This window comes from Heloderma suspectum, chromosome 2, assembly GCF_057233095.1.
Source record: "Heloderma suspectum isolate Gila_16-S chromosome 2, 16-S_ref, whole genome shotgun sequence".
Classification (NCBI taxonomy): Eukaryota; Metazoa; Chordata; class Lepidosauria; order Squamata; family Helodermatidae; genus Heloderma; species Heloderma suspectum.
Genome location: NC_139459.1, coordinates 253,231,978 through 253,254,534, shown reverse-complemented (window position 1 = coordinate 253,254,534; position 22,557 = coordinate 253,231,978). Strand labels below are relative to the sequence as shown.

At 46.8% G+C, this 22,557-nt stretch overlaps 1 protein-coding gene across 4 annotated transcripts in view; it reads left to right on the top strand.

The window, feature by feature from the left end:
- KCTD16 (potassium channel tetramerization domain containing 16) overlaps positions 1-22,557 on the top strand; it is a 304,464-nt gene that overhangs the window by 139,623 nt on the left and 142,284 nt on the right. The window contains exon 2 of one of the 4 annotated variants that reach the window (XM_084838773.1): positions 21,384-21,398. The exons of the other annotated variants lie outside the window; for them this stretch is intronic. Within the exon in view, the coding sequence (XP_084694899.1) occupies positions 21,384-21,398 (15 nt within the window). The remainder of the gene's footprint in view (positions 1-21,383; positions 21,399-22,557) is intronic. 4 annotated transcript variants of the gene reach the window in all.

Below are 22,557 nucleotides of genomic sequence, written 5' to 3'. Positions count from 1 at the left end.
ACAGAAATTGCTTTCAAAGAGAAAATTAAATTTGGAGAAATTCCCATGGGTTGCATTCAGGGTTCTTGTGCTTTCTTCACTTAGGAGGTGATTGAGGAGTGTGTACGAGCATCCTGTCTTTCATGGTACAATCATCTTTCTGCACCTGCATTAGAGATGACATGTATCCACAATCACCCCTCAGGAATTTAACATTTGGAAAGTCCTGAACCCTGAAGAATGACAACTAGAGCTGAGCCAAAATTTCTCAGACAATTTTTTTCTCAGAAAAATCCTGAGATTTTTCTTTTTCTTACCCCCCACCTGCATGGTTGTGTAAAAAACCCAAAACCCATTAGGAAAAAAAGAGAGAAGCTCAGCTATGACCCTTGCCAGTGGTGAGCCCTACCTGTGAGAAATGGTTGGAGAATTTCTCCTCCCACTGGAGAAATTTGGTGAAATTCTCCTCCCAATTTCTCAGTCCACAAATAGAGTGGAGAATTTTGAGAGGTCATTTTTGCACAGCTCTAGTTAGGTCACTTAAACAGAGCTAAAAGCAATCAGCAGATTAGAATGCCTGCGAAAATAAACATGCTTTTATCTGGTGACCAAAAGATTGCAATGTAGGTGGCCAGGTGGGCCACTTTAGGTATGGGACATTCCATACTTGGGGCATAGCAGATTAGAAAGCCTTCTCCCAAATGCAGCTGAGGTGCACCCAAAGAAGGGCCTCAGAAGAAGATTTGAATACATGGGCAAGTTGATATGGAAGCAGATGCTCCTTCAAGTACTTGAGCCCCAAGTTGTTTAGAATGAGGGGATCTTTCAGGTTAAAACTGAGGTTAGTTGTCAAGTATGATGCTGAGAATGACCTAGTTAACACATAACACTAATCCATGGTTTATTTAACCCATATTTAACCCAGGATTTTTTGACCTACCCAGGGTTTGTCTGGCAGATGATTGAACAACCTGTGGTTTATTTTCTCTAGGGATGGATGAAAGTCCCTTACCTGATCCCGAAGCTTGCTTTGCAGTGGGGGGGAGGTGTTCTGTCCCTCCCCCCGAAATTCTGGGTGGGGGGGAGGCGCCCCGTCCCTCCCCCCCGAAATTCTGGCTGGGGGGAAGTGCCCCATCCATCCCCCCTGAAATTCTGGCTAGGGGGGAGGCGCCCTGTCCCTCCAGCCACAAAACCTCCTCTCCTGCCGGGACGCAAATGGCGGCGGCCATAGCCACCGCCGTTTGCGTCCCTGCAGTCAGACGTGATAGGCTACGTAAATCTTTACGTAGCCTATCACGGCTGACTTAAAAAAAAAAAAAAGCACGTACGCAAATGGTGGCGCCCATGGGCGCCGCCATTTGCGTACGTGCTTTTTTTCTTTCTTTCAAAGTCAGCCGTGATAGGCTACGTAAACATTTACGTAGCCTATCATGGTGTTTTTTAAAAAACTAGCCGTGATAGGCTACGTAAATCTTTACGTAGCCTATCACGTTTGTTTGTTTGTTTTTTTACTTGGAAATGGCGGTGGCGGCAGCCGGTTGGAAGACTGGCCGCCGCCAAACCGCCACTGAACTGCCACTGGAGCTGCTGCCGCCAGGGACATTCGAGCAAGATAAGTCCCGTCCCGGGGGGCAGACCGTTTCTCCACCAATTTTGGGGGGCCGAATGCGCTGGCATCTGGCCTCCTCGAGATTCGTGGAGAAATTCTCTGACATCCCTAATTTTCTCAATCCCTGGGTTGTTTGTTTCCCTCTTCCTTTAACCCCCCCTTCCTGTGTCCCAACACTGTGATGCTGTAGTACTGTTATGAAGAGTGGCTGGTTCTCCCCCCCCCCCACTCTTGTCTGCTGCTTCTGTAGCCTGGCGAAACAACTTATGACCAACCCACAGTTCTGGATTGACACATAATGACAACGCATGGTTTAAGCAACCCAGAGTTAGGGATGTACGAATCCCTTACCTGGCTCCACGCCGGGGCATCTGCGGTGGGGGGGAGGCGCTCCATCCCTCCCCCCAGAATCCTCCCCGCCCGGCTCCACTCCGCAGCAGCTCCGCAGAGCCACCAGCCAGGGCTGGCCGCAGCCAGAGGTCTGGCCATGGCCGGGCTGCTGCGGCCGCAAACGGTGGCCATCGTAGAGGCCGCCATTTGCGTCCTTGCAAGCAGCCGTGATAGGCTATGTAAGTATTTATGTAGCCTATCACGGCAAAGAGCAGGGACGCAAATGGCGGCAGCTACTCCATTTGCGTGGCTGCCTTTGCCGTGATAGGCTAGGTAAATACTTATGTAGCCTATCACGGCTGCAAGAATGCAAATGGCGGCCGCAGCAGCCTTGCCACGGCTGGCCAGGAGACCAGCCGGCGCTGCCGCCGGAGCCGGAGCCGCCACCGCATCCATCCCAGGTGAGTTCCGTCCCGGGGGGATTCCGTGGGATGGCGGGGGGCAGGAGGCCGTTCCGCCACAGATTCCATTCTTTAGAACCCAGCCTCACTGGAATCCATGGCGGAATTCTCTGACATCCCTACCCAGAGTTCACAATCCAACAACAAACCAGGTGTTCACTTTCTGGGTTGCATGTCATTAACAAGCCATGGTTTGTTAGCATGGCTGGGTTCGCACATCATAACAACCCAGAATTCAACAACATTATGTGCAAATCAGGTAATATCATTCAAATGCATACCACAGAATAAAACTAACTTGAATCACAACTGTCCAATGTGTTTAAATATTTTAAGACAGGTTATGTGTGGCCCTACCCACATGCTAATTTACAAGTTGCAGGAAAACAAGTAATTGTCCCAACAGGGAAAGGACAGTAATCTCTGCCTGCTACTCAGCTCCTGGGTTGGGAGAAAAGCTGTGAGTTGTTTGACCACTGCATTGCCAAGGAGCCCCTTGGCTGCACAGCAGCTAAACCAGCTGGGAAGGAGGCCAACAGATTGTCCTTGACCTCATCCAAAGGTGGAGTGTGAATTCAAGACAAGGGGAGTGGCAGGGTCTTGGTGACCACCATATTTGGCTTGGCGATCAGGGCCTGCCAAAAATTGTGGACTCCTGGTAACGTGGGGTTCACAGTACTATTTTATTATGTGAAAGTTGAGAAGAAAAGCCTTGTTGATGAGGCTTGTGATGATTGGTGTGAACCAATAACTGATAATAATTAACATTATTTATATTTATTTATGTAATTTATATCCTACCTTTCTGCCAAAGAATGGCACTGAAGTCAGCTAACAACAAAATCTGAATTAAAACAAAATCTTAATGAAAACATTGCACAAAAACAAATATATTAAAAACACAATTAAAACACATCCATAGGGGTGGACGAAAGTCACTTACCTGTCCTCGAAGCTTGTTTGCGGTGGGGGGGAGGCGCTTCGCTGCTCCCCCTGCGAAGTTCAGGCCGGGGGGGGAGGCTTCCCACCTCGCCCGGCCGAAATTCAGGCCGGGGGGGGAGGCTTCCCGCCTCGCCCGGCCGAAATTCAGGCCGGGGAGGAGGCTTCCCGCCTCACCCGGCCGCGAACTCCAAAGTTTTTTTTTTTTTTAAAAAACGCCCCCGTGATAGGCTACGTGACGATTAACGTAGCCTATCACGGCTAGATCTGCAAAGTCAGCCGTGATAGGCTACGTTAATCGTCACGTAGCCTATCACGGGTGACTTTAAAAAAAAAAAAAAGCGCGTACGCAAATGGCAGCCCCCATATGGAGCCGCCATTTGCGTTCCTTATTTGGTCGCTGTAGTCTACGTAAATCTTTACGTAGACTACAGCGACCAAATAAGGAATGGGAATGGTGGCTCCCTATGGGGGCCGCCATTATCCGTACGTGTTTTTTTTTTTTTTTTTAAAGTCACCCGTGATAGGCTACGTGACGATTAACGTAGCCTATCACGGCTGATTTTGCAGATCTAGCCGTGATAGGCTATGTTAATCATCACGTAGCCTATCACGGGGGCGTTTTTGTTTTTTTTCTTTTATTGGAATGGCGGGGGCGGCAGCCGGTCGAAAGACCGGCTGCCGCTCCTGCCCTGCATGAACACCCGCTGAACCGCCGGCTGGACCCGCTGCCGGGAGGGACATTCGGCAAAGGTAAGTCCCGTCCCGGGGGTGTGTGCGGGGGGCGGGGGAATGCGGAGAATTTCTCCCCGAAACTTGTTCGGGGGGCTGAACACGTTGGCGCTCGGCCCCCCGAAGTTTCGGGGAGAAATTCTCCGCCATCCCTACACATCCATCAAAGAAATAAGCAGCAACAGCCAATTAAAAAACCCCTTCAATACCAGGCCAGTTTATATGCCAGAGGTCTGCCTGAATAAAAACTTTGCCTGCTGGCAGAAGGACAACAGAGAGGAAGCTACAGGAAGTAAAGGATATCTTTTGGAAGTACAGTGCTTCATAGAAGCACCACGTAACATGACTGCAGACATTTTCAAGGTCTTAAATGTTTGTGTGTGTGTTTAAAGCAAGGACATCATTTACCGCTAGTTTTTAGCATGGCTATAAGTTGTTGTGGGTTATTGACCAATTCACAGATTGTTGTTTTGGGAGATAGACATCCCCACGAAGAACAATTACAATCTCTGAAAAATCAAGGCAGGGAGGAAGGTTTAGAGCACTGTTTTTCTTTGGGTGGCAATTGTGTGACATCTCAGTCTTCTCCACAGAACATGGAGTACAAGAATTTGGTGGCCAGCCAAGGGGAGCATCTGCATTTGCATTCTGTGAGTTAACAAACAATCTGTTGCTAGATGAAATAGATGCATTTTCCACAGCAAGCTTATCCAACCCCGCCTGCAGTAGTTTTGAAGCCCTTCCATTCTCATTTCCTCTTACTGCACTTAATTATTTATTTTAGCTATGAAATGTATATTTGGCCTTTCTATTAGCTTGCTGCCTCAAGGTGGCTGACAAAATCAAAGCTGGATAAAGACATTACTAGATCACAGGAAGCTGCCTTATAGCTGCTCAGACCCTTCGTCCATCTAGCCTGACTCTCGGACAGAGTTGTCCCTGTCACCTGCCACCTGATTCTTTTAACGGGAAATGCCAGGAATTGACCCTGGGACCTTCTGCATGGGAAGTTTGTGTTCTGCCCTTAGGCTATGATCCATTCTCTGCACAGCCTTTTGCTGCTGACAATGGATGATCTTGAGTTGTTGCAGCTAGGGATGGCAGAGAATGACATTCATGTGAACTTGCCTAATTTTGCACTTTCACCCCACTGTGTGAACTGGAACACAGTTACCCTTTGAAATTCGCACTTCTCTGAATGTTGCAGTGTAGTTCTCCAATCAAAAATTGTGACTCACCCAGAGAGCTTCAGCTATTGGGCAGTATAGAAATTTAATAACGATAATAATAATAAATATAAGGAAAGATATACACAAAATGCATACATTAGGGAAAATAACATTAAAATGCGTATTAGGAAAATTGCTAATTAAATATTTAAAACTGCTAAATATTAGGCAACAGTGCATACAAAAATGCATGTATTAGGAGAAATGTACATAAAAGTGCTTACGAATTTTCATGCAAGCTTAAAAAAAATCTTAAAGTTCAAGGCAAACCAAACTTAAGACTGGAGAAATTCTCAAAGTTTGAGACAAACCAAGCCTAAGACTGGAAAAATGAGAAACTGAGAGAAACTAACATTGACAGATTTGTCCATCGCTAGGGTGGCAAATTTAGGCAATTTGGGGGTTCTTCTGCCTCTGGTACTAGCAATTAATGTCTCAGCCAGTAGCAGTGTCAGGATTCCCCTTATGACCTTGACCTCTGAGCAATTCCTTAAGGACCTCTTGCCTCCTTAAGAGTCCCACTTTCCTTCTTTTGAACTTACCCTTCCTAATTATGTGGGGTTTAGGCTGTAGATGTGATGTGACTAACATTCCAGACACCTGGGGAGTAACACAACAATTTACTGGTACATTTAAAACAAGCAAATCACATCTAAAGGCATTTATACAATACAGCTGAGTGATACAATGGCATTGAGAGAAAATAAAAGTTGCAAAATGCAAGTTCCTTTACCCTAGCTCCACTTAGACTCCTCTGGGCTGCTTCTTCCTGCTCTGGTCTTCTGACTTTGCTCTCATTCCTCTGGTAGTTCTGACTCTCTCTTTTTATACCCTCCTCCCCCAAAACTGAAAGTACTGTTTCAAACCTGAAGAAATGAAAATTAACTGGGGAAATGAAACTGAAACTTAACCTGGGAAATAAAACTATTTCTCTCAGGGATACCCCCTCCCAACAACCCCCCCCCCCAGGCCTCTAAGCCTGAGCTTTTTTGCCTTTGCCTCTGTAGGCCACAAACCTTCATAAGCAGATATGAGGGCTGTCGTTTACTCCTCACCCTGCTATGAGCATTGGATGTTCTCTTTGCCAGCAACAGCAATGACAAATGGACTGTCCTTGGGACTGCGCTGTGCAGGGAGAGTTTGTGTTCCCTGACTGAATAGTATGGTTCTTGTGGAAATATATCTTTTATAGGACTGATGTTTTTTTTTAAGCATTAACAAGCCAATTAGTCATAACAAGGAAACAATACCATATTTTATATTTTAAAAACCATAAAATTTGGGTTGTTCATGCCTTTGGCTATGCTCATGTAAAGTGAGTAAGAATTTAGGAGCTCATGTACATTAATGCTGAAAGATATCAGGCAGCTGCCTTGGACTAGTCAAATCAAACTTCATTTTACATTATCATGCAGCATGGTTTTCTTTGCATTTTCCCAAATAAGCTAAGTGACCCATTAGAAGTGATCCAGTTCACTGAACCAAAAAGGAACTGAATAACAAGCGGAACTAGGGTGGGTGGAGGATGGGAACTCAGGGTACAGGGTACTTTTTTTGTAAGCATTTCATTCTCACTCTTTCATATGCATTTTGCTAGATAAAACCAATGTAAATCCCATCTCTCTCCATCGGTTTGATACGCTCAACCTCTATAAAGATATTTATTTTCTTCTGCCTTTGGTCTATTAGCACAGAAAAGGAATATTCAAAACACCTTGTGCATTCTTCATAGCATATAATATCTGGATCTGGAATTCCTTTTCTATTTGTTCTCTTTTTGAATTGAATGTGTTAAACCATTAAAATCTTGCAATATATGAAGAGAATTGTAACCCCCCTTTTAATATCACATGGCAAAGGGTTTTACTCATTTAGGACACAATCCTATGCATGTTAGACAGAGAAAAGGCCTACAATTCCCAGCATTCCCCAGCCTGCATTCTGTAGGACTTTTTTTTTTTTTGTCTAAATATGTATAGGATTGTGCCCTCAATCTTGTACTGATTAATTAAATTGAATAGTCACTCTTGGATATTTGTTGCTTTGCTGGTTATGTTTAATTGTCAAAAGCTGCAGATAGATAATCTCAGTAGCTGCATTTCAGCAAATCCAGTTAGTTTGAGTGTTGACTGAATTAACCAATTGCAAGTGAACTTGGGCAGTTTTAAAACAGTTGAATAAACAGGAAACAAATTGAACTGGAAATATAACTTACGCTACAATCCTACACACACTTAACTTGGAGTAAGCCCCATTGAATTCAGCGTGGCTTACTTCTGAGTGGATCTATGATGGGTTTTTTTTTTTTTAGTAGAACTCCGAGATCCATCAACCAGAGCCTGGTACAAAAGACATGCACTGAACATTCAAGAATTCTGAGCCCTCGGATTTGTTTTGAATACCAGAACTAAATGGAGCTCACACTTTTCCCATGCAAAAATCAGTTCCTGGTTACCCCAAACATTCTTCATTTCAGCAGCATAATTTGGATGGCTGGTGGGAGTTTTCCTATTACTGCTATTCTTAAACAGTCAGGAGTCTTTGATAAAGGGATCAGATAGTTTCTTTTTTAGCTTCAGAGAGAAATTGCAAAATTGGTGTATTAGTATTTGGTGTAATCATATTTTTGTGTAACAAACATTTTATCACAAATGTTATGTAATGTATATCAGCTAATTACACTTAAAAGCATGAATACCCTTCATTTTCTTCAAACTGCCACTCTTAATTTCTCATGGAATATTGTACTGTATTAAGTTAAACACATTCATTGTACATTATTATTTTCCAAAGCATCTCTTCCCTTCTGAAATACTTTTAAACATTTGAACATTGTCAGCATAAGGGCCCCAACCCCCACTTCTACCCTATTTTTTAATATTTATTGAAAGGGGTTTTTTTTAATGATAAAAGAAGCCCCCCTTCCTCCTTCTGAGTTATACAGTTGATGGTACAAGAAATATAATAATAAGCCTTCATTTCCTGTGGTTCTCCCCCCCCCCCCCCGCTTTCCTTCAGCTCACTGATGTATGTTAAGTTCTGGGTCTTACATGTTAAAACTATTTACAACGATCACTTTCACATCTGCTAATTTGCCTATTATGGTATTGTATTTTTAAAAAAAAGAAAGAAAGAAAGAAAGAAAGAAAGAAAGAAATGGGGGGAATGGGGGAAAAGGAAAAGGGAGAATTTAAAAAGAAAGATGTCAGGAATGAGTCTGAGCGTGTGGAGATGTCTGGCAGCTCAGATTCAGAATCAGAATGGGAACAGCAAGAACAGAGGGAGGCACCCTCCCTAGTAAGCCCAGATATGGTGAGACTTTCTTCCCAAGACCTTGAGACGTAGATGGCCCAGGCTGAACTGCTCCCCCATTCCTCCACCATGAGAACTCACGTTTCAGAGTAGGAGGGCGAGGGGTGTGACTTGAGGGATGCTAGGGTCTGTTGCAGAGCAAAGCAGGAAAAGTTGGGAGCAGGGCTCAGCTGCTCCACCAGGTTGGCCACTCATGGAACCCAGTGTAGGAGGGAGCCAACCTAAGGGAGGGGCATGCCTGTGAAGCAAGTTTGGCTGTGAAGTTCATGCCCAGACTACTGGCAACTTCCCTAACTTCCACTTTGTCTCCTGTATTGATATTTGTAGATGTGTGGATTAGCTGTTTCAGCCTGAGAGTTTCCTAGAATCTGCCTTTGTAAAGAAGCTGGTCATGTACAAATAAAGTAGGGATGGCGGAGAATTCCGCCATGGATTTCAGTGAGGCCAAATGCACTGGCATTCGCCCCCCCAAAATCCGTGGTGGAACACCAGGCTACGGTGGCCGCCATTTGCGTTCCCTATTTTTCGCCATTTTAGTCTACGTAAATATTTATGTAGGCTATTACGGCGAAAAAGAAGGGGAATGCAAATAGCGGAGTGGGCGTTATTTGTGTTCCTTTTTTTCCCACCGTTTTAGCCTACATAAATATTTACGTAAGCTATTACGGCGAAAAAAAGGACCACAAATAGAGCCCACTACACTATTTGCATTCCCCTTCTTTTTCTCCATAATAGCCTATGTAAATATTTACGTAGACTAAAATGGCGAAAAATAGGGAACGCAAATGGCAGCCACCATAGCCGCCGCCATTTGCGTACGACGTGTTTTTTTTTTAATTGGCTTGCATCCAGCCTGGCTGGACGCAAATGGCGGCCACTACGGCGGCTGCCATTTGCGTCTGCAGCAGCCCGTCCACGGCTGGAAATCCGGCTGCGGACGGCCCGGGCTGGCTGCTCCACAGAGCTGCGGCAGAGCGGACTCGGCCGGGCAGGATTCTGGGGGGGAGGACCGGATTGCCTCCCCCCCATTGAGGATTCCGGGGGGAGGGACGGAGCGCCTTCCCCCCACCGTGAAAAATTCCGCAAAAAGATAAGTGAGTTTCATACATCCCTAAAATAAAGTAGTGTTGGCCTGAAGCTTGGTTTCCTGGAGTGTGTTGACTGCGAAGGGAGAGGACGAAGGAACGTGATGAAAGGAAAGGAAGATAAAAAAAAAATGAAATGAAGCATGGTGCTGATAGTGTATGGGGATTCAGGGTGCAAGGGAGAGGGAATGTGTCCTCCTCTCCTCAGTCCACATAGGGCAAATGTGGAGAACCTCAGGCCCTGGGTCCATACGGCCCCTCTTGGGGTCCCAGTCTGACTCTCCAGTTTCCCCAGAGGGCGCCACACCTGCCCCACCCCCTTTCCCCCAACCACTGAGCATTCGGTGGTTTCCCAGGTTTTCTGCAGTTTTCCCCCCATTTCAAAAGGTTGTCTTGAAATGCATCTCCAAAGGTTTCATTATTAGCAGTCAGAGTTTTACATTAGAACATGCTGGTATTTTTTTCCATGCTTGTTCCCACCCCTTTTGCCTTTGGTTCCACCCCTTTTGCCTTTGGTTCCACCCCCTTTGCCTCTGGCCCCACCACCCACCACTGGAATGCAGCCCCTGAGAACTTCTCCAGAATTGAATTTGGACCTTGGGCTGAAAGAGGTTCAACAGCCCTGGCAGAGAGGTCTAAACATTTCTGTGAGACATTTTGGAATTTATCTAATTATTCTTTAAACTAGGGGTGGCCATCTTGTGGCCTGTGGACCAGATCTGGCCACTAATAGCACTTGTTTATTATACATGTTTCCTCAGAAGTAAGTCTGATGGTGTTCAATGGGGCTTACTCCCAGGTAAATAAGCACAGGATTTCAGCCTAAAGCAAGTCTCGATCAAAAGGTTGGCAACTGTAGTCCTCTGAATCCTTTCCATCAGTATCTTTGAACTGTGATATCCAAAACTGAGCACTCTGCTCCAGATAGGATGTTACGAGTTTTTAAAAGAATTTCTCTACTAGTTCCTAAGGCTTGCACCACACATACATATGCATCACTTGGTTGCTTTACACTCTGGCTGGCTTAGATGCTTACCAGCTCCCACACAATAACTTCTGGAAGTATGCAGGTCCAGCTGGTTGGTTAGCTACCTGCCAGAATCATGGGAATACACCTCTGGCATGAACAGGTGCCTCTAAAGGTGTAAACGGACACTTGCTGCAATGGTTGGTGCAATTCTGGTAGCTCAATTGCAGAAACCAGTTGCAGAAACAATGACAGTCATGTCAGAACGTAAGAAGAGCTCTGCTGGATCAGACCAGGGGTCCATCTAGTCCAACATTTTGTTCACAGAGTGGCCAACCAGCTGCCTGTGGAAACCCACAAGCAGGACATGAGTATAGTAGGGCCCCAGTCTCCCCTCATAATTCGGATCGCTGCTGCCTCTATCCCATCCTGGCCAAGTCATGATGCTGCCAGCAGCCCTGCACACTCCTGTGAGTGATCGCATGGCAGCCAATCTGAACTTGGCCTTGATAACTGGCACTAGAATGTGTAAACTGCCTTGACTGAGAAAACAGTCACGTTTCATTTGAATCACCAGGGCGTGAAACATAAATTCTATCTGCGTTGATGGAGCATCCATTCACATATGCCATTTGCTGCCTACCAGCCAGTGAGTAATTATGAGTATGTACCATCCCTGAGTACAGAAATAATAATCCTGGCCACACAACTTACAGTGACATTAGTCTTTTTATGCCATGCCATCATACTTTGTAATCTTTCTTATTGGCTATAAGCCTAGCTTCTTTTTAAGACAGGCTTTGACCTAGTCAGGTATCTTGCATGAAACAATGGTGCATTGGTTGTTCTGCTCTAATGCGAAATATTTTACATTTGTCTTCAGTGAATCTTATTTTGCTGTTGTCAGCCCAATTCTCCAATTTGAGATGTTGATTATATCATCTCTGAATTTAATGCATTTTATTCTCCACTCATCAAATTCCATGGTGAAAATAATAAACAACTTCATACAAATGTTTCCACCATGAATTGATGCTGGATGCTTCTTTACAGTCTGAAGTTGACCTTTGTATTATTTTCTTTTGAGTCAGCTATTAGCCATTTTCTTGCATTTTCTTTCCACTAAGTATCTTTACAATTGATCTGCTAGACAGTATTTGGAGGGAGGAGGGAAAGATTAAATGAACTGTAGCTACCTCAGGATGGTTTCTTTGCGTCTTTCATACTTCTAATTTTAAGCCTTCTTGAGTCAAATTGATTACCGTGTAAAACATGATAATTCAGCCCAAAACCAGATGTGCAGTTGGTTGTATCCAATGTTAGTCTAACATAACTCCCATTCATTTCAATGAGTCTGCTGCTCTAAGTAGGCCTAACATTGGATACAATCCAGTGGATTTGTAATCTATATGATATTACTTTTAATTAAGCCTTTATAACTTGGTTGCAGACTTAGCAGTTGTTTTAACATGCAGTGGTTAGCATTCCTCCTTGATTACTTGTCATCTCAGCAGTTGACTTCGTCCACATCTCCAATACTAAAAATAGAAATACTAGTTACTATGCACAGCCCTAGCAACTACGCAGTAAGGATGAACGTGATGATTAGGATTTTCAGCTGAGCTCTTTATGATCTGATGTGCTATGGGTCAGGCTGTCATGAGGAGATTGATACCAGTAAAATGGCGGGGCTTGATTATAACAAGTTTTTCAGCCTCCCTAGGGTTTTATATGTACTTCAGCTGCTTTCTTTGCCCACTGTGGTGATTCCCCCCGCCCTTAAATTCCTGCCATGTTGTCTGAGCACAGATTGAGATGCAAATGTACTGCAACAGTTCTACTTACATGCACATTGTTACATAATAGAGGAACAGGAGGAGGATATATTAATGTAACCCCCTTTAAGCACAATATTGCCAAGAAACAAATACAACATCAAAATAACCCCTTTGTTCCCTGGTTCTGTTTAAAGCAAGATCAAAGAGATTATGTAATTGCCTTTGGCACTTTGACTGTGGGTTTTGAGTGGCTGTGTTCTCTTGGTGGCATATAGCATTTATAGTGATATGACTATGAAGTAGATGTCATCTCTCCTCCTACTCCCTAGGATTCTGGGTGAACTTAGCTTGCTGGTAATACTCCAGTGTAGAAATGTTGGAGAAATCCTCCATGGACCCCAATGAGGCTGGATTTTATTGAATCCGCCCCCCCAAAGTCTGTGGCGGATTGGATCTCCTACCTCCGCCTCCCCGCGAAGTCCTTTGCGGGCTGGATCCTGCCTGCTGCTGGCTCCAAAGCCCCAGCGATACGGCCACCATTGCTGTATCGCTGGCTGGACTGACGTACTGCGGACGCAAATGGCGTCCAGCGTAGCGGATGCCATTTGCGTCCGCAGTATGTCAGTCCAGCCAGCGATATAGCAATGGCGGCCGTATTGCTGGGGCTTCGGAGCCAGCCAGCAAGGATTCCGGGGGGCAGGGGGAGGAATGGATCGCCTCCCCCCACCGGTGGATCCTCCCATGGATGGCCAGGTAAGGGATTCATACAGCCCTACTCCAGTGTTTGTAGGATGTCACCAGCACATGGAAAACTGAAGAACAGAAATAGAATTTGCTGCATCGGCTCCCAGAGTGGGAATGGGACCAAGGGGTCTTTGCCTATACATTTTTGTGTTGTATTTTTTTTTTTAAACAATCATGTATGACCAGGGCTGAATCTACACATAGCAGCTTTACTGTTATCATACTGCAATGATAACTATTGGTGCACGTGACACCAGTGGGCACCAATAGTTATCACTGCAGTATGACAATGGTATAACTGCTATGTGATTTGGCCCAGATCTCCATTTACTCAATAGCCCAGGAAGTAGCAATGGGGAAAGTATGTAGAGCAGCCTTCCCCAACCTGGTGTCATGGACTACAGTGATGTGTTAGACTACAATGATGGACGTTTAAATGGCACCCAGTTAGGGAAGGAGTTTGTAGAGCATATCATATGAAGAAGGTCCCAGGTCCAATCCCTAGCATCTCTAGATAGGAGTGGAAAACACCGTGGTCGAAATCCTGGATAGTCACTGCTGTTCAGTGTAGATAACCCTACACTAGATGGCCCAATGGCCTAAATCAGTATAAGTCAGTTGCTCAGGACTGGCCTTCCCGTAAGGGAGGGTGAATCCACTACCTTGGGTGACAGATCTGGAAGGATGACAGATAGCACCCCCCACTGGGAGGGCCACCCGTTCCCTTCTGCTACCACTGCCAGGCCCTGGCTGATGACTCATCCTACGGACTCCTCAGAGGAAGGCATCATGATAGGTGGGAGCACCACTGGTTGGTCTCCTACTGCAGCAAATGGCATAGAAGGAAAGTGGCTGGTGCAGCTCTCTGGAGTAGCCATGTGGCCACCCATCCAATGCCTCATGCGGGGGAGGGGGGGGCAGGAGAGAAAGAGAGGATAGCAGCACATCTCCTGCCAGCCCCATTTTTTTTGGTGGAAAAGTAGGATAGAAATTTATTAATTAAATCATTAAAAAATATAATGGCAGTGAGGCTGAGCAACCTAGTATGAGCCCCATTGAATTCAATGGAGGTTACTCCCAGGATATAGGATTGCAGCCCAAACCCTGCTGTAATCAAGCATATTGATTATGGTGGTGAATGCCTCCCTTGAGGCGTTTTTAAAAAGCCCTCCTTGGATTCCCAAGTTCTGAACAACTTTCGCGCAGTCTCGAATCTGCCTTTTTTGGGCAAGGTGATTGAGCAGGTGGTGGCAATGCAGTTGAAGGCACACTTGGAAGAAGCTGATTATCTAGATCCATTTCAGTCGGGCTTCAGACCTGGGCATGGGACAGAAACAGCCTTGGTCACCTTGGTGGATATGAGGAGGGCTCTGGATAGGGGCGAATGCTCCTTCCTTGTTCTCCTCGACTTCTCAGCGGCTTTTGATACCGTTGACCACGGTATCCTCCTGGACCACATGGAAGGGTTGGGCATTGGAGACACTGTATTGCGGTGGTTCCGGTCCTTCCTCTCCGGCAGGTACCAGAGGGTAGCACTGGGAGAGGAGGTTTCGGACCCGCGGCCGCTCGCTTGTGGGGTGCCACAGGGTTCCATCCTCTCCCCGATGCTATTTAACATCTGTGTGAAGCTGCTGGGGGCTATCATCAGGAGGTTTGGGGTGCGGTGTCATCAGTATGCGGATGACACGCAACTCTGCCTCTCGTTCAAATCTTCACCAAGGTTGGCCGTAGAATCCCTGTCCAAATGTCTGGAGACAGTGAGTGGCTGGATTCGGCATGGTGGAGAATTCCACCACGGATCTCTGTGAGGCCGAATGCCAGTGCATTTGCCCCCCCGAAATCCTTGGCAGAACGAAGCCCCCCCACCCCATGAAATCGGCCTGGAATGGAGCAACTACCTGCTGCCGTCCACGCTGCATTGCGAATGGCGGCCGCATCTGCGGCCGCCATTTGCTTCTTCCATATAGCCATGATAGGCTACGTAAGTATTTACATAGCCTATCACAGCAAACCTAAGGGAATGCAAATGGCGGCAGCTACGGTGGCCGCCATTTGCGTTCCCTTTTTTTGCGTCGTGATAGGCTACGTAAATATTTACATAGCCTATCACGGCAAAACAGAGGGGTACAAATGGTGTAGTGGCTGCCATTTGCGCCCCTCTGTTTTGCCATAATGGGCTATGTAAATAGTTATGTAGCCTATCACGGCGGAAAAAAAAGGGAACACAAATGGTGGCCACCGTAGCTGCTGCCATTTGCATTTGCTGGTTGTTGTTTTTTTTTTGTGATAGGCTACGTAAATATTTATGTAGCCTATCATGGGCTGGCATAGGGATGCAAATGGCATCCCCTACACAGGACTCCATTTGCATCCGCACCAGCCCGGCAGTGGCTGGAGGCCCCACTGCGGGTTGGCCTGGTTGGCGGCTCCACGGCCTGGCTGCAGAGCGGAGCCAGCCGGTCAGGATTCCGGGGGGAGGAACAGATCGCCTCCCCCCCATCGAGGATTCCGGGGAAAAGAACGGATCACCTTCCCCCACCTGCGGAACCCGGCGGAGCCAGGTAAGTGGGGTTTCGTACACCCCTAGGCTGGATGGGGAGGAATAAGCTGAAGCTGAACCCTGACAAGACCGAGGTACTTTTGGGGAGACAAGAGGTGGTTGGGGGATATTGACCTGGTGTTGAATGGGGTATGGTTACCCTTGAAAGACCAGGTCCGCAGCTTGGGGGTCATCTTAGACTCCCAGCTGTCCATGGAGGCTCCGGTGTCAGCTGTGAGCTGGACAGCGCTGTACCAACTCCATCTGATATGGCGCCCCTACCTTCCTGACCATCTGCTCCCATCAGTAGTACATGCCCTGGTCTCCTCTCGTTTAGACTACTGTAATGCGCTCTACGTGGGGTTACCCTTGAAGACGGTTTGGAAGCTGCAGCTGGTACAGAACGTGGTGGCTCGCCTGATTAAAGGCAGCCACCGGCGAGATCACATCACTCCAGTGCTGAAGGAGCTGCACTGGTTACCAGTTGTTTTCCGGGCCAAATTCAAGGTGTTGGTTTTGACCTTTAAAACCCTATATGACTCCGGCCCAGCGTATCTCAAGGAGCACCTCCAGCAACACCAGATAGGCCGCTCAACAAGATCAGCCTCGGATGGCCTTCTCTCTGTCCCATCAGCCAGGACAGCTAGGCTGGTGAGGACGAGGGAGAGGGCCTTTTCTGTGGTGGCCCCCACTCTGTGGAACTCCCTCCCTAAGGAACTCCCTCCCATGTCCCCTCTTTAATGTGCTTCCGCCATGCATTAAAAACATGGTTGTTCAGGCAAGCATTTGGGGTGGGCTAGGGGAATTTTAGAAATGTGATGTTTTTAATGTTGAATTTTATTGTGTAAACTGTTTTTATTGTTGTATATCGCCCAGAGTGGCTGGGTGACCAGTCAGATAGGCGAGTAATAAAACAAACAAACAAACAAACAAACAGGTGCAATCCAGAATAGTTGATCTGGGGCTTCAAGTCTTTTAAAAATGCAGACCCCACCCTAAAACTGTCTTATTTGCACTTTTGCAGACCTCCTCCCCTGCTACACAAATGCCTTATATTTGCATGTAGTGTTATTTTTGTTAGGAATGGGGATTTTTTCAAAGGGGATGGAGGGAATTGAGGTGACTCAGCATCTTTTTAACAGCTTAGGAAAACCACCTCCTCTGAAATGCGCACAAGAAATTAAGAATCCATTTTGATCTTTTCTTCTGTAGTCTAGTCGATAAATTTTTATAGAGAAATAGCATGGAGACTGGATAATAGAGAAACTTGACCTACTCTTTGTGCACTCACAAGACTTGAATGATAGTCATGGCTGCTGGTTTTGCTAAAATGAAAATGTAAGCCAGGCAGAAAGGCTGCAAAGCAATTTTATCTTAACGAATTTAGAACATTTTATTTTCTCTCAGGCCAGTCGAAAGTTCTTTGAGGGTCTGAAAGCTGTTGCATTGCCCATTGACGTACAAAATGACTATATAACACACTTTTCACTCCTTCAGGGGAGACCAATCTAACACAAGGCACACAACCCTAGGGAAAACATGCTATCTCAATGCAGGGAAGTCTGTTTTTCCTTCTTCTTTTTTATGACTTAAGCAACTATTATGGCATTTATTAATATGTAATTACATTTGCAGTGCATATTTCTGCTTGGCTGATTACATAATTGGGGTAACAGCAGCTCTATAATTTATCACTTGTTGGAACAGTTTGGAGTGCTCACAAAACCATGCCCTGTAATTAGATAATAATTGGCCTGCTTTGAGTAAAAGTAAGAACCAATAAAATGAAAGAAAAAAAACCCAATAAGAAATTGCTTTATAATTATTTGGAGAAAGGATTTTTTTTTTTTTCAGCAAAAGCAAGTAGATACATACGGATGAATCTTTAATATTATCCAATAGCTGAAATCTTTCATCAGGATTTTTTGGTGCTACTTGAATCTGTCCACTATCCCAGGTTTATGATTTAGAGTCATTGGTACTGTGATACCAAAGGGAACAAGTGCATTCCCTTTTTTTCCAAGAAGAGTAGCTAAAGTCTCACTTCGTTTCAAGTAAGTGTAAAGCTGGTTCTAAGATTAGAACAGTACCATTTCCCCAACTTTTTCCCTGCTGTAGCAGTAATCTCAGAAATAGAGGGAAACCATGTCACAGACAGATGACATGGTTATATTCACCAGGTCCCAGGAAAGCATGGATGGTAAGGAAGTAACCTTTCCATCCATCCATCCATCCATCCATCCATGTGATTTCCCCATTTCAAATATTACCAGCACAGTGTGGAGCCACTTACAGCTGGTAGCATTAACCAAGCCATAAGATGGACGTTTGGTGCCTCGCATCCCGGTAGGGATGTACGAAAGTCACTTACCTTTTCGCAGGTGTGATTCGCGGTGGGGGGGAGGCACTCCATCCCTCCCCCCGGAATCCTCCCTGGCTGGCTCTGCTCCACGGCAGCTCTGCGGAGCCGCCGGCCAGGGCCATCCGCAGCCGGAGTTCCGGCCATTTGCGTCCTGCCAGGCTGCCGTGATAGGCTACGTAAGTATTTACGTAGCCTATCACGGCAAAGAGCTGGGGTGCAAACAGTGGCCGCTACGCCGTTTGCGCCACTGCTCTTTCCGTGATAGGCTACGTAAATATTTACGTAGCCTATCACGGTAAAGGCAGCCACGCAAACCATTTGCAAACCATTTGCAGCTGCAGCAGCCGGCCGAGAGACCAGCCGCCGCCGCCGCCGGAGCCTCCTCCCCAGGTAAGCTTCATCCTGGGGGGGATTCTGCAGGGTGGTGGGGGGTGGGAGGCCATTCCACCACGGGTTTCGGGGGGCCAAATGCCAGTGCATTCGGCCTCACTGAAATCCGTGGTGGAATTCTCCGCCATCCCTACAACCTGGTGATAGCTTGGAGGCCTCCAAACAGTGCCAGAGAGGCAGTGGCACCAGAAAGCGTGCTAGAAAGAGAAGTGCTGTGCCAGCCAAGGCTGCAGCCATGCCCCATTTTACCTTAAATAATTTTTCCCAAAGCAGTAGTAGTGATAACCTCAACCAATCAGATGCCACCTTTGGCCCTGGACAGCCAATGAAGGCACTGGAGCAGAAAAGAGGGAAAGGGGAAAACAAACAAAAATGGGGCTGCAGCCAAGGTAGGAGGCCTCTTCTAGGGTCCCTTCAAACCAGGCAATGTCTCTGCTACAAAAGCAATTAACTATGCCACAAAGGGAACATAAGAATTGGCCCCCTAATGTGACATTGAGAACATTCGTTAGGTACATGCATCATTTGTAGATGTAGCTCATGAGGGACAGAAAGCAGAAGGGTATCTTGAAGAAACTGAAGCCATGTTCTTGGCCAGGGGTCTTGAAGGTCAGGCCTGCAGGCTGAAGTTGGCCCACTTGGGGTCCCAATACAGGCCTCCAGGGTTCCCCTGATGACCATGCCCCCTTCCCCATGCCCCAGCCCTTCCCCCAACTGCCAACCATTTAGTGGTTTCCTGGCTCTTGCATGTTTTTTCTCCACTCTAAAAGGTTAAACGCCTCTCTTAATGCCTAGCTACAGGCAATAAGGCTTTAAGCTAAAATCTGCTGGTACATTTTTGCCCTTCCCTTTTGCCTTTGGCCTGCCCACCATTGGAATGTTGTTACTAAGAGCTTCTCTGAATAAAAGAGGAAGGAAATGCAAATCAACAACAACAGCAAACAATTTAAGAATAAATTGTGTCACGTTGGAGACCAACTTGCGTACGGTGATCTGACCTCTTGTACACAGACAGTAATAAATCAGAAGGATAAGGGTGATGGCATTGCACCTTGCAGTAACAAAAGTATGGATTATCGTCTTCTCAAATCTTGCACCGAGAGATGGCCCACAGCCATCTCACTGGATAGTTGTGACCTAAGGGTCACTGGCACATTGACAGGCCCAGAAGCATTTGAAGCTGAGTAGCCAAGCGAAGGAGAACACTGTCAATGCTACATGGCAGTGAATGAGACAGAGGTAAACTAATTGACACCAATCAGACTGAACTGCACTGTCTCTTGGGATGGCTTTGCACTTTATGACATCATGAAGAAAAGAAGGTGTGCAAGTGATTTGCATCCCCACCCCAGGGAAACGCATGGGGTCTGGCTGTGTGAATAGCAGGGCCAATGTATGAGATCCCTACTTTTTATCCCTCTTCAAACAAAGAGGTACAATGAACACATCCAGGAAGAGTTGGATCTCCACAGCACAACCTGTGCTGACCTCCACGTGCCCAGCAAAAGGCCTGCAAAAAGCAAAAATCAGGCTCTCCAATGCCACATAAAAAGAGCCTACGGCTGTGCCTAGGGATGTACGAAAGTCACTTACCTTTCCACGGATTACGTTTATGGTGGGGGGGGAGGCATTCCGTTCCTCCCCCCCGGAATCCTCGACTGGCAGGCTGTGCTCTGCGGTGGCTCCGCGGAGCAGCTGGCCAGGCCCAGGCCAGAGCTGTCCGCAGCTGGATTTCCGGCCACGGAGGGCTCTGGCTTGGGTAAAAACAAAAACAACCGCGTATGCAAATGGTGGGGGCTACGGCCGCCGCCATTTGCGTTCCGTATTTTTGGCCGTCTTAGTCTACGTAAATATTTACGTAGACTATAACGGCGAAAATAAAGGGGAACGCAAATAGCACCCGCTACGCTATTTCCGTTCCCCTTTATTTTCACCGTAATAGTCTATGTAAATATTTACGTAGACTAAGACGGCCAAAAATAAGGGACGCAAATGGGGGCAGCCGTAGCCGCCGCCATTTGAGTACGCGGTTTTTTTTTTTTAGCCTGTCGTGATAGGCTACGTAAATACTTACATAGCCTATCACGGCCTCCGCAGGGATGCAAAAGGCGTCCCTGCATTAGCCGTGATAGGTTACGTATGTATTTACATAGCCTATCACGGCATGAAAGAAGAAGTGAATGGCGGCTGCAGAGCGGCTGCCATTCGCAAGTCGGTGCCATTCGCAAGTCGGTGCCGAAGGTAAGTGCTCTGCTTCGCGCGATTTTGGTGGGGTGGGGTGGGGTGGGGCGGGGTGGGGGCTTCATTCTGCGATGGATTTCGGGGGGCTGGATGCACTTGCATTCTGCCTCACCGAGGTCCATCACGGAATTCTCTGACATCCCTAGCTGTGCCAGCTGTACATATTAGGGTGTACGAAAGACACTTACCTTTCGCAGATTATGTTGATGGTCTGGGGGGGAGGCGCTCCATCCCTCCCCCCAGAATCCTGGATGGGGGGGAGGCACTCCATTCCTCCCCCCCCTGGAATCCTGGCTGGCCGGCTGTGCTCTGCAGGCATTCTGCGGAGCCGCCGGCCGGCTCCGCCAGTAGCTGGACATCCGGCCGCTGGCTAGCAGGGACACAAATGGCGGCGGCCATAGCCACTGCCGTTTGCGTCCCTGCCGTCAGCCATGATAGGCTACGTAAATGTTTATGTAGCCTATCACAGCTGACTTAAAAAAAACCACACGTGTACGCAAATGGTGGGTGTTTTTTTTTTTAAGTCAGCTGTGATAAGCTATGTAAACATTTACATAGCCTATCATGTTTTTTTTTTTTTTTAACTGGAAATGGTGGTGGTGGCAGCCGGTCGGAAGACCGGCTGCCGCAGCCACCGCTGCCGAACCGTCGCCGGAGCCGTCGCCGGAGCCGCCACCACCAGGAAGATCCGCCCCAGGTAAGTCTCGTCCTGGGGGGGGTGGGGGGGCAGACCGTTCTGCCACCGATTTCGGGGGGCCGAATGCGCTGGCATTTGGCCTCCCCGACATCCGTGGGGAATTCTCTGACATCCCTAGTTCATATGAAAACTCTGTTCAGACCTGCTGACCACACAAAGGTCAGGGGCACAGCCTGCCTCTGTGATTCCTCTCCCACCCTCCCTGCACCACACATTCAACGCATCCTACTGGTCATCAGAACTGGGTTCAAGTAAAGACAACAGATAGTGAAAAAAAAAGGAAGTCCAAGGCAATGATTCATCTGCATTTCTGTCATAAGCAGCAGCATGCTAAAGAGGCCCTAGTTTTCATGTATCACCTGGATGTGCTTATGGGAGATACAGAAGTTACGTTCCAGTGCTGTTCGCAGCTTTAGGCTCCATGCAAGCGGGGGCTGCCCTGGGTTGTTTTTGTTATTGTGGCCTGTGCTGTACATACAAACTCATCGTTCCATGGAACATTTCCTGACATTGAAGAGAACAAGGATACCCTGGTTGAGCATAGTTGCATGTGTGTGCTGGAACTGTAATTGCACACTCTAGGCTGAGAAATCCAGAGAAAATTGAGCATGCATAACCCAGGTGAAAACTCAGAGATTTGCAGACCAATCTTATGTATGTTTACTCCAACATAAATCCCATCGAATCCAATGGGATTAACTCCCAGGTAAATGGACATAGGTAAGTAGATGGTGGAATGACACTTCAGAAGAAACAATGGCCCATGTTGCCAAAAACAGCAGTTGATCATGAGTTTTATCTCTCCCTTAGTAACATGTAGGGCAACTCACCTCATGTCTTGGAGTCATTATGCTGTGTGTTTCCCTACTCCAACTGCATATCATTGGCAGCCGGTGGTGGGGCTGGGGAAATACAATTTGGCCTGATGACACCTGGACACGTGACAAGTTGTAATGTGCGATCTCAAGTGCAACATGAAGGGAAAATTCATCCTGAGACTTATAGTTTCATTCTAAGACATAGGATTGCCTTAAGTACTTAAAATCCATGTATTTCCATGTTAATTGGGATACTATGCAGAATGTTTGGCATTCTGTTGTCAGCACAGACAATTTGCTAGGAATAATGGCATGTCTTTAACCATATTTGTTCCTGGTGTGCTT